The 17,600-nt window shown below is 36.4% G+C and overlaps 1 protein-coding gene across 2 annotated transcripts in view; it reads left to right on the forward strand.

Moving 5' to 3' along the window:
• The first annotated feature begins 1,859 nt into the window (after positions 1–1,859).
• Positions 1,860–17,600, forward strand: part of LOC140810723 (DNA-directed RNA polymerase III subunit 2) — a 34,630-nt gene continuing 18,889 nt past the window's right edge. Inside the window, exons 1-17 of one of the 2 annotated variants that reach the window (XM_073168607.1) lie at positions 1,860–2,076; positions 2,178–2,259; positions 3,211–3,332; positions 3,454–3,546; positions 4,614–4,686; positions 4,810–4,900; positions 5,035–5,087; positions 5,690–5,754; positions 10,471–10,576; positions 10,671–10,781; positions 11,197–11,256; positions 12,010–12,045; positions 12,153–12,203; positions 12,290–12,388; positions 13,011–13,070; positions 13,157–13,249; positions 13,646–13,747. In XM_073168607.1, the coding sequence (XP_073024708.1) occupies positions 2,027–2,076; positions 2,178–2,259; positions 3,211–3,332; positions 3,454–3,546; positions 4,614–4,686; positions 4,810–4,900; positions 5,035–5,087; positions 5,690–5,754; positions 10,471–10,576; positions 10,671–10,781; positions 11,197–11,256; positions 12,010–12,045; positions 12,153–12,203; positions 12,290–12,388; positions 13,011–13,070; positions 13,157–13,249; positions 13,646–13,747 (1,347 nt within the window). In that variant the 5' untranslated portion in view covers positions 1,860–2,026. Of the gene's footprint in view, positions 2,077–2,177; positions 2,260–3,210; positions 3,333–3,453; positions 3,547–4,613; positions 4,697–4,809; positions 4,901–5,034; positions 5,088–5,689; positions 5,755–10,470; positions 10,577–10,670; positions 10,782–11,196; positions 11,257–12,009; positions 12,046–12,152; positions 12,204–12,289; positions 12,389–13,010; positions 13,071–13,156; positions 13,250–13,645; positions 13,748–17,600 lie in introns of those variants that run through there. The other variant, XM_073168608.1, reaches the window with a different exon arrangement.

The raw sequence follows: 17,600 nt of genomic DNA on the forward strand, positions 1-17,600 counted from the left end.
TGGGGTGTCCAAGAATAAACAAAACCGAGGACGTGAGCGATAAGAACGCCCAGTACAAAAATATGAGTATACAGACCTATATGAAATGCACATGCTATGATCATGATACCGGGGTAGTCAAGAAACAGGAGTCACAAAAGGATCTCAACAATGCTCAGTCTAGAGGCGCCAAGTGGATAGTGCCGCGCGGTACACCTCTGGGTCACTGCATCCACTACAAGACAGACGTGGACCTAAAATGTCCCGGACCACCGAAGCCCTCCCGACCCGTCGGCCACTGTGTACTCTCGGTGTCCATGCGTCCACAAGACAGGGCTGAGCGGCCCCAAGATATAGCTTATCTCGAAAGAGATACAGCTCAACAGTAAAGGCTATCTCGAAGGAGGTACGGCTCAACATGAAATGCAACGTGCAGTAATAAACGTGACATAATAGCATGCATCATATGACATATATCAATGCACCACATAATCATGCAACACATATAAGAATGTATACTCAACCAGGATATCTCGGATAGTACTTTCGTACCTCTATCACAGCAAGCCTAGCCTTACGCAACACCGCTAAACAGGTCTAGCACAAGCCTACGCATCAAAAGCATACCCAATCAATACTACCATGCTCGATTAGCAAAACCAGTACTCCCTAGTACTACCAAAGGTTTAGGGTTTACCTTCGTCCGTCGACAGTGTCGAAGTACAATTTAAACAAATCTAATCTAACCACAAACTTTTCCTTCACGTGATCATGTAGCAACATTAGAAACCAAGAACCAAGAATGACTTAAAACTTAATAATTGTCATTTACAAGCACAGCCGTGCAGTAACAAAAAAGCAAACATCATCGACCACACATGCACACATACACAGTAAAAAATCCAGAGATCACCAAGAGAGGTAACATCTCAAGGATGATTTCGGCTCTTTCACAACGATTGTAGCTGCCCTGCAGAAGTTTTCACGTGAGAGTGCATATCCAGCCAATCACTCTACGACAGTGGAACTTTATGGTGTCTCTAGTGTGTCTCTAGATGCACAATGTCGCTCTAATTTGATCCACACAAATCTCGTGTTCATTCCTAATTGCTTCTCTTTTTCAGAAAATACAAGCCTGTTGTAATCTTATTCAGGAACATCATCATCAGATTGAATAACACTCAGTAACGAATATTTCACCCTGAGAGAGATCCTCCCTTTTTCAACCATAAGTTTTGCACCAGAAACAACCCAATAACCAGGTGGTTCTTGTGGCCCTCTCATCATTTCTGTCGTATCAACAAACTTCATGAGTTTGGGAGCTTGGACAGGAGTAGGAGGGCCTCCAGGGTAAACTGCAGAACTTATGGAATCTTTTACTCCTTCAACGTTGACTCCTTAAGATTAACGTTGACTCCTTTACCTTTTACTCCCAAACTTTACCTTTGTAATGGAATCAATGAATCTGGAATTGCTACATTTTCTTCGAGTTCGACAATCCCTTTCCTTCCATCGTTTGATTTGGGGATTAGGGTTCTTGTACAGGTGGGGGAGTAATTTTGAAAAGAAATACTCAACTGACTGTCTTCATAAATAAATGATCATGTGAGTGGCACGTGTGATATGAGTCAACGTTAATCTTAACGTCAGGATAACAGTAGGGACCAATTCGGGAATATTTTGAAAATATGAAGGATTATTTAAGCAGTCAAAAATCATGAGGGACTGAAATGAGAAAAGCGGTTAACGAAAAGGACGAAAATTGGTATTATCCCGACATTGACATTTAAAAAATGAGCATTAGTTTTTTAAATATGACTAGTTGATTGTTATTTACCTAAATTTCCCAAAAAAAACTCCTCTATATATGTATCCGAAATAGTCCGTCACTACGACCTGCATATAATTAATTTTTATTCTCCCACTGTTTTGCTGCCGCCACCTCTCCGCCGTGGCTTTCTTTCTCCTACTGCTTCCCCGTCGCCGGCTCTGCGCGCCCGTTTCCTTTAGTTCGAACTTTATTTGGATTTGAAAATCTGAAATTCAAATGGTAGTGAAAGGAGGCTACCCTGATTCGCTCAATGATTTGCATCAAGGGTAAACTCAATAGTTTCGTGCAGCCGTTGCTACAAAAATCTTGATTTTTTTACTGAAAATATCTCTCTTTCTTATGGCTTGACTATGTTCTTTGAATTTAGTTTGGAATTCGACAAACAAGCCCTTGCCGCACCTGTCAAGTCGGCAGTCGACAAGTATCAGTTGCTTCCAGAATTCTTGAAAGTATACACTTTTACCTCCTCCTTCTTTCTTTCTTTCTTTCTTTTCCTGTTTAAAGTTCAATTTTTTCCTCATTGACATCCACTTGATTAGTTATTCTAAGTTACTTTGGTTATGAAAGTGATTGACGAGTAAATATTAGTATTCTGGGATTGTTTTCTTTGTTTTTTTGTTTCCGCAGAAAAGAGATTTTTGTATTAAAAGGCTAGTATATATTATTAAAAAATGAAAAATAAACTTGGGGTGTGGTATATGTTTGCTTGCCCGTGTACTTAAGGCCCAAGTTGCGTTTTACATGCGTCTCAAATGAAAAAATTGTGTAGTTGAAGTCTTGAAGCGAATCCAATTTAATTGTCATTTATATTTTCTTGGTCTCTACATAATGTTTGATATATTGTTTAACTTCTTGTAAATTAGATGTTACATGCCTATGGCGTATTTTTTTCATTCATCTAAATTTTAAATATCACTAGTGCGCTACTATTCAGGTGCACTTCGTTTTGTTAAGGTGCTTTCATCGACTAGAATCTTGAGCCTATGATTCTGTGGTCCATGCATCCCTCAAATTTAATCCAATGTAATAGTTATTTATATTTACTTCTTCTCTTGGATCGATTGTTTTATTGCTATTTAATGACATGTAAATTACGTATTATACTATTTGACATAATTTTTTTATGCATCTAGCTTTTAAAATATAGTTACTCAGTGTGTTTCATTTCAAATAACATGTTCGCCACGACTTGCACCTTGAGCCCAGGCTTTGGTACACATATGTTTCTTGATTATGCAGTATACAATTCAAAAGTGATGGAAATTGTAACGAGAGTCTAGGATATGTTATTTGATTAATTTGGATTTAGATTTTATTTTATCATCTTGTGCTTGTGCTCGTGCCGTTGTCATTGCAGAGTTTATACTGGTTGTAACACCTTTGATTATATGAAAATGTAGGTGAGAGGTCTTGTGAAACAACATCTGGACTCCTTTAACTTCTTTGTGAGGACACAGATAAAAAAGATTGTTCAAGCTAATGATCTGATTACCTCTAAGATATACCCAAGTATTTATCTAAGGTGAAAATTTTGCGATTATCGTTGTTATTTTTTTCTTTATCTTCAACAATGTCTTTTCTACATGCTGATGAGAGGAATTCAGCTGCTTCAACATTACTCTGATTTATTCTATTTGTTGCAGATACAAAGATGTTTGGATTGGTGAACCATCAGTAATAATAGATGGTGTCACTGAAAAACTTACTCCCCACCAATGCAGGCTGTCTGACATTACGTGAGTGTGAATTGTTGTTTTATCTCTTCTCTTGTATGTATTGGGACCTGTCATAGGAAAACAGAGGGGTGCATATACTTTTGAGAATTGTTGCATGAACAGTAAATTTGGCAGACGAAATAGATTCCTTTAGCCTACAAAGGGTTTTTGGTTTTCTCGAAAACATTATAACATAAGTGATGCTGCGAAAGAAGTGATTGAGGAAGCAAAATGATGTAAATGATCTTCCAATCAGTTTTTGTCATGGTTGTTTTCACAATTTTTTATCATTCTATTCCTTTTACATGATCTTATGAGAATAAAAGAGAGTTCAGAATAAAAGATTTTATAATCGATGAAAGTTTTGTAGGATACTGAGCCAATAGGTTTAGCATTTTTTATTTTAAATTGCTGAATTTTGAATCTTCTTTGTACTTTTGTGGAAGTAGATATAACTATTTTGAGGAGTTTCTACAGAGCGCATGGAAATGAAGGCTAACTTTAAGACATTCAAGTGTAATGAAAAATTTTAATCTTTGGTTCAACTTTACTGCATCTAATTCAAATATTACATCCCAAATTAATTTAGGTTGCCCTTGGGTTGATAGATTTGATTTGGAGGATGAATTTGATTTGGGGAAGTTTTGAGGAATGAATTTCAAAATGATACTTATCCGCCTAATGTATTGTAAACTTCAATATTTTAATAAAATATGTTTCTTATAAAAAAAAAATTTCAAAATGATACTCATCTTGAGGAGTTTGAAATCCACCACAATTACCATTAAATTGTGTGATTTTATGTCGAGTGGATTTAGTGTTCACTTGAATTTTGTCTATCCAACCAAGTCAAGGAATTTGAAATCATGGATTTCAAATTTATCAATCTAAACATTACTTTATATTGTATTAACTTTGTTTTGAAGCATTTCATACTCCGTGGTGAAAGTCGAAACTCGAAATGTACTAATATGTTCATCCTCTAGATATTTTTCTTTTCCTATAGAAATGGGGAAAAAATTAGAGTTCAAGATCTTAACTTTTCTTACTTATAAAATGTTACTCTCTTGGTATGCCATTGATTCCAGATATGCTGCTCCAATCTGTGTGAACATAGAATATATTACTGGAAGCCATGGCTCAAAGACAACCCAAATGAAGGTGATTCCAAGTGAGAACTTTGTTATAAATGGAAGATTGGCACATATAGACAATTGCTATGCATAAACACGACCAAGGATAAAATACTCATATATTAATTTCTTTTGAGTTATATTTTGCCAGAGGGATGTCATTATTGGCAGAATGCCTATCATGTTAAGAAGCTATTGTTGCATTTTGCATGAGAAGGATGAAGAAGAACTAGCGAAATATGGTAAACCTGCTCAACTTTCAAATGCAGGCATATGTTTTTACTTTTTCTCATAGGAAGTCAGTCGTTTTTTGTATGCTAAATTTTACTGTCACTTGACCTTGATAATTGCTTGATCCATGGTCCATCATCTTTAGGTGAATGCCCACTTGACCCTGGTGGATATTTTATCATTAAAGGAACAGAGAAGGTGACACTCTTACCGTAATATATTATCTGTTTTTAGTTTGTTCTTCATTCTTGGATGGCTGACACAATAAAATTCTGAGAAGTATTGTACTCTACCAAGTAGGTTTCTAATTTTGCTTGAATGTTGGATGTATATTATGTGATCTTGATATTTCAGCATCTTCAATCCTATGATGAAGATAAAATCATTGTTATTGGACTTTATTTGTGTGTGAGCCTTTTGAGTTACTCTTTGGTCTCCATGTAATTTATGCAGTAGCAATTTCTTTTACATGTTCTATCAAGACAAGAAATAGTGTTGCTCCATTTGTTCCTCTATTATTGGGTTTCTTTATATTGTTAGTAGTATATCAGGGGCTCAGGGCACAATTTTCTTACTCTGCAGCACAGAACACCTCAGTGTATGAATGTCTTAAGCTGTCAGTGTTGAATTAATTCTTATTGAATACTCGCCCTTTTCACATGTTCTGGCACAAATTACAAGCATTTCCGTCATTCACATTTAAAGATAATATTGACTAGCAAATCTCTTTTCATCTATGGAAGGATGTTTTCCGATTGGAATCTGTTAGCTTGGTGCTGATTTTATATATCTTGGTTTAGGTGATTTTGATTCAAGAGCAACTTTCGAAGAACAGAATAATTATCGATATGGATAAAAAGGGATGGTCAGTGGATTTAACTTCAGTCTTTCCCTTCTAAAGTGCATTTTTTTTAAGTTCTGCGTAGTTCCAATGACTGCATTTTAAGCTTACCAGTAAGATCATGGTGGTGTTGGTGTTTCTTCAATAGGTCCATGTAATAGTTGGGTAAATAAGTTGGATTCCTCGCATATACATAATCTCTGTTTATGTTGGTGTGCGAGAAAGTAACTTAGTGTTATCAATATCGCACAACGATTTTGCACAGTTGATCAGAACTTTTAAGATATTATGTGGAAGCTTTCTTAGATCTTTTTTGGAATTTCTGAAGAGTGCCAGGTCTTCCATAAATATAACAATCTTGTAGGAATTTTGCCACACTTGTATAAGATTCCTGTTGCTTTACTCTTAAAGTATCTGAAGGTATAAATTAATAGAGGAAGAGCAAATAATTTCAGTATATCATTCATCAACCAAAAACACACTGATTTACAGTTACTATGGAGTGACAAACAAAGGAAACTATCCTGCCGAAATAACTTATTCTAATTGATTCTATCATATCAAATATCCATGATTGATTCTGTACAAGAAATACAAAAGGAGATTTGAATATTTTCTACACCCCACCTCAAGCTTGGCTGTAGATGTTGATGAGACCAAGCTTTCCTACTTTCTCGTTTAGATAGTCGTTTTGTAAGGAGATCATCCGGTTGATAAGATGTTGGAACATATTCAATACCAATACTACCTTCATCCACATTCTCTCTAATGAAATGACGGTCTAGCTCTACTTGTTTAGTCCTATCGTGATGAACGGGTTGTGAGATATGCTGATAGCTTGACTTATTATCACAGTAGAGTAACATAGGATCTTCGAATTGAATTTTCAACTCTTTAATCACTCTTCTTATCCAGATGAGTTCGCACACTCAATGAGCCATAGCTTTGTATTCTGCTCCATCACTACTTCTTGCAACTACCTATTACTTTTTGCTGCATCATGTCAATAAATTTCCTCATACTATCGTACAATGCCCAGAGGTCGATTTTCGATCATTGATTGAGTCTGCCCAATCTGCATCAGTGTATACGCTCACTCCTCGATCACTTGTCTTTGCAAAATATAATCAAGGTTCTAAAATTCGCTAGGCGCTAGTCGGACGCCAGACCAACGCCTAGGCCACCTAGGCGGGGACTAGGCGCCACTAATCGGATTCTACGGTATCAACATAATAAATCACTTACTAGAACTTCATCACAACATCATCAAATTTAAAATCCGTTCAAAATATTCCCTATATAATCTATTGTGTCATCTCAATAAAATAAGAAAGAATTCAGATGAATTGCTTGTCATTGTTACTCTCCAAATCTGTTTGATTCCAAGAAGAAAACAAAGAGAAAAATTATGCATTAAGAGCCGTAATATATTAAGAGCCATATATTAGTACTGCATAATTAGTACTGCCCAACATCCACATATACATCAAGAGCCATAACATATTATGCATAATTAGTACTGCCCAACATCCACCAAGTTTTTCTAGATGATGGATATGAGAAACACGTATAGATAATCAGTATGAGATCCTACTTAGTACACACACACTGGAACGATAGCCCAGAAAAACCCACAAGTTACCACTGACAGCAGAGATGGAATTTAGAAACAATGATTCAGAATTGAATAGAATAAGTTAATTTTTAAACTTAGTATATCCAATGATAGCATCAGGGGAGTTATTTACCTTGAGATTGTTAGTGGATTTCTTATCCACTTTATGTACTTTGCAAATTAATATTATTAATAAAATTTTGTTTCTTATCAAAAAAAAAAAAAAAAAAAATGATAGCATCAGGGGAAGGAAAATACGAGAAGGAAAAATATCAATGCTAAATAATTGAATAGAATAATTTAAGGTTTAAACTTAACTTAGTCGAGAAGGGAAAAAATGAGAAGGAAACTATCAATGCTAATAACCTACATGCTTTTCTGAAATTACCAAGGACTTTCACACTCACCTGAGACGAGGAGATTGAGATAACGATAAAACCAGAGGAAGTTGCTTAATAAAATGGTACCAGAATCAGTGATGAAAATTCTTCAAATCTGTTTCATGTACTTGTACCAAAGGCAGATATATCAAGAATGCAAGAAACCGAAAGGAAAAAAAGGTAGAAGAAAGACATCGTTGCTGCTCCACAAGACGGGGGATGTAAATATTTCCCATCAGGCTTCTCGATTTATTTGGTGCTGCGTTAGATTTAGGGCAGCCTCTTTTCAACTTTTAATTGGGCTTTGAAATATTAAAACCACAAACAATTTTTTTCAAAACAAATCAGGTTTATTTAAGGGTCTCCAGGCATGCCTAGGCATCCATGCCCACCTAGGCCAGCCAAGGCACACCTAAGAGCGCCTTGGCCCGCCTAGGCGTGCCCAGGAGCGCCCAGGCGCCTAGGCTGGCCGCCTAGCACCTTATCGGTGCAGTAGGTCGCGGCCTAGCGCCTAGGCGCCAGGCGCATTTTAGAACATTGAATATAATCTTTTCCCAGGAGTTTGTTTCAGGTATCTCAATATTCTGTAAACTACAATGAGGTGGCCTTGACATGGTGAATGCATGTATTGGCTTACCAGGCTTACTCCAAAAGCAATATCTGGTCATGTATGTCAGAGGTAGATCAGTAGATGAGTTTTCCAACAAGGTGCTGATAAGTACCTTTATCAACAGGTTTTCCTTTACACATTTTTTCCCTTGCTCGATTGTCGTCCTGCTTGGCTTGCATCCCAACATGCCAGTTTCTTTCAACAAATCTGAAGTGTATTTTTTTGGATACTAAAAGACCTTTTTTGTTTCTGACAATCTTTATTCCAAGAAAACATCTCAGAGTTCCAAGGTTTTTTACCTCAAATTCTTGGGCCATCATTCTTGATTTCCTCCAATTATTTATTATCATTCCTAGTGACAATAATGTCCTCAACATACACTATAAGAATGGTGATCTTTCCCTTGACAAATAGCGTGTAATCTGCTTCCATGATAGACCTAGGAACGAATTCACTATATAATTTTGAGGTAAAAACACAAAATGTGGGAGACACATTAGAATATGAGACTTATTGGAAATTGGATGTTTGGTACAAGATTGAATACCCTTTCTGATTGCTATTGCTATGTTGATATCAACAAATGTACCTTACTCGTTTGAGGATTCTACCTCTCATCTTCTTGGCTTTGGCTAGGATTCACAGTTTCTTTATTAACTCGAGGATTTTTCCTCCTTGAATAAAGTAATAAACTATGTTTCACTGTCGTTGTACTCCCCCTGTTTCCAACACTTCTGGATCATCAGTTTCACTAATTTTTGGGCTGGCTTGAATAGGATCAGAGACATTTGTGACGTCCAGACTCACACCAAGTAGAGGTAGAGTATCCCAGGAGTAACAAGATTCATCATTTCCTCGCCTTGAAACGAAGTGTTAGAAAATTAAGAGAGATCCTCAGTAGGAGAATACCCTATAAAAACTGTGTTTTAGCTTGACAATAAGATTTTCTATGCTTATGGGCATGGACATGCACAAAAGCCCTGGACCCAAAGGTCTTAAAGAGCAGATTATTGGAGCTAGAAACTTGTGGGTATTTCTTGGTGAGAAGAGAGAAAGGTGTGACAAAGTTTATGGGGCGGATAGGTAGGCGATTTATGAGATATGCAACGGTAAGAAGAGCATCTACCCATAGATATATTGGAACATTCGTTGTAAACATAGGAGCACAGGCTACTTCCAACAAATGACGGTTTCTTCTTTCGGATACTTCGTTTTGTTGTGGGGTATCGACACTTGAACATTAGTGGATAAGGGTTTTTTTAGCCATTGGAGAGAGGGGCAACGGGACAAGGGTTTTTCAAAGGGTTTTTTAGCCGTTGCTTCGCCTGAAGAAGATTGGTGGATGCAGTTGGATATTGAAGGTCGATGAACCCTTAGGCTCGTGATACCATATAAATTAAGAGGATAAGAGGAAATAACTTCAGTGTATCATTAATCAACCAAAAACACACTGATTTATAATCACAATGGAGAGGTAAATAAAGAAAGGAAACTATTATGCAATGTAATTTATTCTGTTGATTCTATCCTATCAAATATCGGTGAGATTGGTTCCATACAATAATTTACCAGAAATACAAAAGGAGATTTGAATATTTTCTTGTAGAAAAAGTTTAATGTCATGAATCTGAACTAATTACAGAACTCTTAAATAAAGTTTACAAGGTGAACCTAAAAGGAAACAAAAATCGAAAATTTGTATGGTCATGAGGATAGTGTGATAGTGTCATAGCGTAGTGCTTTAGCGACTACTCTTGTATCGCTTTTTGCGGATTACTCATCCGCGTCTATTGTAAAACTTTTCACTATTATAATAATGTTAGTTTTCTATCAAAAAAAAAGGAAACAAAAATATGTACATAATTAAAGGATATTTTGTATTAATCATATCCCTAAGATCTGGTCCTATCTACAAATTAAATAATCTTCTACCCAATTGACTATATTCTATTCAACATTTTTACAGAAGGAATTGTTCTTAGATGCTGATGAGCCACTATGTGAATAAAAGAATAACCCTTCTTTCTTGTCATAGGACTTAAAAATCATTTTAGCTTTGAAATTTCCATTCTGTCTTTTATGACGGCATCGTTTCCTTGAATTGTATTCCTAACAGATTGTTTCTTTTCTCTCAGTGTGCAAGCTTCTGTTACCAGCAGCACAGAGACAACAAAGAGTAAAACAGTTATAAAAATGGAGAAAGAGAAGATATATTTATACCTGAATCAGTTCACAACCAAGGTTGATATGTCTTTTTAAGTCCTTTCTCCTCTCTCTTTTTGTAGTTTTGTTTCTTGTCATTAATTTCATTCTGTGGTTGCATTATCTTTCATAGGTTCCTATTATGGTAGTAATGAAAGCTATGGGTATGGAGAGCGATCAAGAGGTTGTCCAGATGGTTGGAAGAGACCCCCGTTATAGTGAACTGCTACTGCCTTCAATTGAGGTACACAATCTGGTGTAGGGTGAACTGCTACTGTCTTCAATTGAGGTATATCATTTGGTCAGGGTCAATATCTAGGAACAAATTATCATTTCTCTTGAAAGAAACATCCAGCGATATTTTGGGTTTGTTGGCCTTTATAAAATTATGAAGTTTTCTGCTGGAGCCTTTTGACTAGGTATCTTGTCTGTTGGATGAAATTGAGCTTTAGAGCTACTGAATCTTCAAGCATCTGATGAATTGTATGTCTATCATGGGTCTTGAAACGCAAAGGATAGCAACTTGGGTTGTCAATTTAAATATTCGAAAATTTGTACCAGAAGGATGTCTTTTATACTTTCCTGTAATTAATAATGAATTTTGTTTTCAATAAAAAATGTGGCTTCTGAATTTTCTTTGTATTATATTTTGGATTCAGGATTGTGCGAAGGAAGCTGTATACACCCAACATCAGGCACTAGAGTTCCTTGAACAGAAGGTTTTGTTCATCGGAAGAAGTTTGATCGTACTTTGTCATTTCGAAAGAAACAAATAAGAAATTTATGGCTTTCCTTAACAAAACATTTTATGAACAGCAAAATACTTTACTGGTGTATCTAACATTTGTTACTGGTGCAACCTAACAAACTGAGAGATGCTATAGGGACAGTTATTAAAGTACAGTTAATTGTTTGTTACTCGATTTATTATTGATTTCTACCAAGAAGAAAGTGAAGGTAAAAATGCCTATATTACCAGTTAATATTTTAATGAGTTGGGGATTCTGCTGGATTGTTCATTTTGGAATTGGAGAACAAAGGCCAGATATCGATTTCTTGTACTTCAATATACCAAATAATCTACTGTAATACTTGTGAGTTGTGTGTATATCAGATATGTGATTTCAGCAGAAGGTGGGGCATACTAACTGGGCAGGTCATTGTGGAGTATGATGATTTTATAGTTAACAATTGAAGCAATATCCTGTACACAAACCCCACACACCCATGGATGTGTCGGGAGATAAATATGAAGATATAGATTGTACACTTTCAGATTTTTATAAAAATGATTATCGTCACACAGGTGACAAATATTTCAGATGTCTTGCTTGTTTGAGTTGTTTATTCTATTTAAAATCTAGGAATTTCCTTTGCGATATGCACAATTTTTTACTCCATCTTCTGTAGCTTTCTGCTGATGTTTAATTTCTTTTACTTTTTTTCTCAATCATTGTTGTTTTATGATGTAGGTTGTAACTTCACCATATGCTACTGCTTTTGCGAAGGTCTGTTATTGTTTGTTGCCTTAGTATGAATTTGAGAAAACTTTTCTTCTCTCTTTCAAATCGATTTTGCTCATTGTCCTATTTCCTATCCTTCATATCATATTCAGGAAGGGCGCCCTCTCAGTATCCTTCATGACATATTTCTGGCCAACATTCCAGTAGGTTCAATATTTTGATATGGTCCTTCATAAATGTTTGCTTTTTTTTTTTTTTCCTGATTTGCAAACCCCCCATTCCCTTGCAGGTCCATCAAAACAATTTTCGTCCAAAATGCATATATGTTGCAGTGATGTTGAGACGCATGATGGAAGCGATCTTAAATAAAGATGCAATGGATGATAAGGTGTAAATGGCTAGGCCCGTACTTATAATAATTTTATCGATTAATTTGGTGGGTTATTAGTTACTTGATTGTTATCTTATCCTTCTGCCAGTTAACAAGGGCAGTTTTAGACATTATCCTTTCTATTATTAATTTGTTCAACTTTTCCTTCTGTTTTATTTTGGTTTTTATTCCATGTTGCCGCACTGTACTTTTGTAATCATTAATTAATTGGTTGGTCGTTTTCATTGGGAGAGGTGATACCTCAGATATTTATTTTATTCTTGAAACAAATATTAGCACAGACTGGAGGTGGTTTTTTCCACCGTTAGCTAACAATTTCTTTTTTTGTGGGTTACCAATGGCAAAAACCACCCGAAAATTCCGGCCTACCTAGAAAATGTATTTGTTTGTGTCTGATTCAGGTTTTGAAATTGTTATCATTGTTGTGTTGCTGATTTACTGTATAATTTGACTATTTTGGTGCCAAATTGTTAATGATTTATCTTGCTATGTGGTTTGATGTTGGAAGTGACTTTTCATGTGATATTACTTTGCTCTACAAAGTAAACTGTCAACCTTGGTGACGCCATTAATTCTTGTAGATAGTGTTTATCATTATTTAATCTACTTATTATTGAAGGATTATGTGGGGAACAAAAGACTGGAACTGTCAGGTCAATTGCTATCATTACTTTTTGAGGTATTTTTGAGGTCCTTCGGTGGTTCCATCTTTCAGTTGATGATGACTAAATACCATTAAATCTCTCTCTTAACTTTGTACTGTAGGATTTATTCAAGACCATGAATGATGAGGCCAGAAAGACGATAGATACAATTTTGGCAAAGCCCAGCCGTTCCAGCCGGTTTGACATTTCTCAGGTTTGTCCTGATGTCTGAAGTTATGTGACATAAAAGCAAGAACATAAGAAGACAAAGTATTACAGTGATTTTTATTATCTTAACAACTTTATACTGAAAATTATCGATCCCATGGCCCTTGGTTTGGTAGGATGGTTCTTTGAAAATTTTGCACCAAGAAAATGTTATATATTTACACAAGATCTTCAAATGTAATAAATAGCATGGGCCAGATCAGGACCTGAATTACCTGATTTTCCTCTGTCCAATCGGGTTTGGGTCAGATCGGGACCTGAATTACCTGTCCCGAATGCCCACTCCTGTTAATAAGTGTGATTCTTCACTTTTATCGCTTCTGCGATTGACATGTTTAGTAGATTAATTTGTTTTTGCATTATGTTTTTGTACGTTTTCCAGTTTATAGTGAAGGATAGCATTACTGTTGGTCTAGAAAGAACTCTTTCTACTGGAAATTGGGATGTCAAAAGGTTCAGGATGCATCGAAAAGGCATGACTCAGGTGATCACCCCTTAATTTTATACATATCTTTTGATGCATCACCCTCTATTTATTTATTTGTCCATCTATCTTCCTATGGTCATTGATTTTTTTTTGCAACCACAATAAAAATACACAAATGATATTGAAATGGGACTAACTGAATGTATTATGCTGAATTGAAAAAGAAAATTCAAAGGATTGTCTTTGTACAACACTAGCTCATGCTAGTTCTTGTCACTCGAAAAAAGAAAATAACTAACTCCCCTCTAGCAATATTCTTTCCGCGAATACTTCCCCCTTCTCATGTGTGTGTCTCCTATTTCTTCTAGAATAAACAAAGTTAATTATGGGCTATCACTCACTATTTGGATCTTTTCTTTTGGGCCCACAGCAATACCCCCTTCAAAGCAGCCTTGTTCTCAAGGCTGAATGTGGGGTATTGCGAAGCAAGCGAGCAGGGAAAAGAAAGTTAATTTATTTATTAATTATAAAGTCCTCTAGAACATACATTTTAATAAAATCACATCCGAAAGAACTAAAGAAAATAAAATCTCATCCAATTTACAAACCTTTTATCCAAGTTGATCATTAAATCCAGGAAGAGGTACCATATGAATTTCTTTTTCCATGTCCTCATTTAGAAAATACATTCTTCACATATAGTTGGTTGAATGAATGATCTATCAAGATTCGCAGCAACAGACAACATTCTTCGAACTGTATCAAGTTTCGCTATTGGAGAAAATGGTTCAAAAGAGTCAACCCCATAGGTCTGAGTGAAGCCTTTGGCAACCAAGCGACCTTTGTATCCGTCCAAGGAGTCATCGGAGTTGTATTTTGTGGTAAACATCAACTTGCTTCCTACAATAGAATTTCCTTTAGATAAATCAACTTTCTCCCATGTAGAGTTATTTTTCAGAGCTCTCATCTCCTTAGAAATCGCCTCTTTCCACTCATTTATCTTTGGAGCTTCCTGTACATTGTTAGGAACACTAATAAAGTCAAGTTGAGAAACAAGAGCATGAAAGGAGGGAAACAGATTTGTATAGGTTACAAAATTTGACAGTGGTTGTTTCGTACATGACTATTCTTCTTCTGAGCAATATGAAGTTCAATATCGTTAGAAGGGGCTACCTTGGGTATATACCTTGAGTGCGATTATCAAAACTGGTCAAGGTATCTTTGCAAGTGTCACGATTTGGCCGAGAATTGATTCATGTCTTCATAGTGGGGCAATTCCACTGCTTCTTTGTGTTTGGCCTTTCCTTGTATATACAAGACCTTGAACTGTTTCTTTCCTTCCTCTCGTGTTAGATTTATAAAATCGCATAACTTCGTCAGAAACATCATCATCTATGAAATCAATTGTTAAGTTTGAATGAGTTAAACATTAATCTTCAATAATAGTATACTCCACTTGAAGATGAGAGTCATGGTAGGATTGAACTTCAAAAAAATGGAATGTCCATTGATACAAAATCTTTGTTCGATGGGTGATAAGCATTGGTATGGACGGGGATAAGCATTGTCATGTTGTTGGATGAGAGCAGGTTTGTAAACCTAAGGACAGGGGAGGGTTGGGTTTGGGGAATATCGGCTTGAGAAATAGAGATTTATTAGGAAAATGGTGGTGGAGAGGCACAAAGGAAAAGGAGACGTGGAAAAATGTTAGAAAAAGCATTTATGGTCTTCAAGATAATGGGTGGGGCTTGAGTTTAGGCAGGAATGCGACATTCAGAAGCCCTTGGAAATATATTTCTCGATCTTTCCCGGCAATTCATCTTCTGAGTGGAACGGTTTTGAGAGGGGGTAGTTTTATTCGGTTTTGGGAGGATGTTTGGGAGGGAGTGGGTCCTTCTTTCAAAGATCGTTTTCCCTCTTTGTTTAGGATTTGTACAGAGATTAACAAACCTATTCGTAGCATTTTAGAGGTGGTCAATGTAGGAGTCAGTCAAACATATCGATGGGACGTGCGTTTTAGGAGACATCTTAACGATTTCGAGCTAGGGGAGTCTGCTGCTCTTGTGGGTGTTTTATATACGGTCAGGTTACAGGTGGGTTCAGAGGACTTCAGAGTTTGGTTGGGAGATTCTACGGGCTTATTTTCGGTCAGATCTTTTTACGAGTCTTTCTTTCCGGTTCATATTTATCTCGTCTTCTCTTGTCATGATCATATTTGGAAAGTACCTATTCCACAAAAGGTTCAAATTTTCTCGTGGATTGTGGCTTTGGAAAACTTCCTACATCAGACTCGGTGCAAAGATGGAAGCAGCATCAAGAAGATAGAGTCAGCTGCCTTGCCTAGCATTGTAAATCATTTTCCCTGAGGCAATATCCTGAAACTTACAATGAGATGACAAGAAAAGGCACAACAATTAAGATCACGAGTTAATTTTTTTTTTTATCAGAAACTAAGATTTATTATAATATTATTCAAGGTTACAAATTTAGTGGATGAGCGGTCCACAAAACATCAAAATCTAAAATCCACAATAGATAACGTGTATCATCTAATCACGAATTTACTAGCAACAAATAAAACTCCAATCTCTAACTAGGTCCGAGACGGTCATATGTTGAAACTGTGGTATGTTGATCGTCCAGGTCGCTACTCTGAATTTGATCTTGTCCCATAAATCTTCCCACGAGTCATCTTTATCCCTGAAAATTCTACTGTTGCGCTCCATCCAGATAGACCAGAAAATGCAATGGACAACTATGTACCAAAAATTCTTAAGTCCCTTCCCTTTTAGGAATCCCGGTTCCATGAGAAGCATGTCTTTCGATCTGCTTGGAAAAATCTACTCGAATCCCAACTGGTGCATAACTTTGATCCAAATTCTAGTTGTAAAAGAAAAATGCAGCAATATATGATCTTGATTTTCCTCACTTTTCTTGCATAGAGTACACCACTGGGGAGATAATACAATGCATGGCCTTCGTTTTTGCACAGCATCACAAGTCTGCAATTTCCCCAAAGCCACAATCCAAGAGAACACCTTTACCTCAAGTGGTATTGGTACTTGCCAGATATTAGAATAGTATGGGAAAACATTAAACGAGTTGACTTGAAAGAATGAATCGTAAAGAGATGAGACTGAAAAAACACCAGAAGGATCTCCTAGCCAAACCCGAACATCCACTAATCCCACACACAACCTTACTAAATCTAAGACACCTAAAAGATCACTGAACTCTCCCAACTCTATGTTGTTTAACCTCCTTCTAAACCTCACATCCCACTGAAAGTTAGATACACCTTGAGAATCGTTGATAGAATAAAAATGGTTGATTGGTTTGTTAATCGACGAAGAAAGAAGGAAAAGATTAGGAAAACACTCTTTGAAGGACAACACTCCCACCCACCTATCCTCCAAGAATCGTAGGTAGTTCCCCCCTTTAAGCACCGTACCAATCAACTGATGACAAGTCGTGTAAGAACGAGAGATAAACTTCCAGGGGCTTCTCGAAGTCGAGTTCTTTGCCAACCGTACGTCCCACCCAAGATCACGAGTTAATTGGCTGATAGGTAGTAAATTATAGGACAAAAGTGCAACATGCAAGACATTATAAGAGTTAAAAATTGAGAACTAATAATGGTCCCTGGGAAGGAACAATCAACCATTTTTAACCTTCTTATCATCACCACAAGATATAGGAGGAAATAATTGTGACATTCCTGTCATCCAGGAGCTATTAGAATTTAAGCATGCGACAGTTGCTATGGAGTAACTACCTGTTTGGGCCCAAATGCAAGAAGAGTTTGATTTTCCTGGATGAGATAGAAACAATTTGGACAGGTGCTCTATTTGATCCTTCGTGAAAGGGGAAGAATTTGAGGAGGATTGCGGTTCAGATTCAGTAGTACCTG

Source organism: Primulina eburnea, chromosome 13 (genome assembly GCF_022965805.1).
Source record: "Primulina eburnea isolate SZY01 chromosome 13, ASM2296580v1, whole genome shotgun sequence".
Taxonomy (NCBI): Eukaryota; Viridiplantae; Streptophyta; class Magnoliopsida; order Lamiales; family Gesneriaceae; genus Primulina; species Primulina eburnea.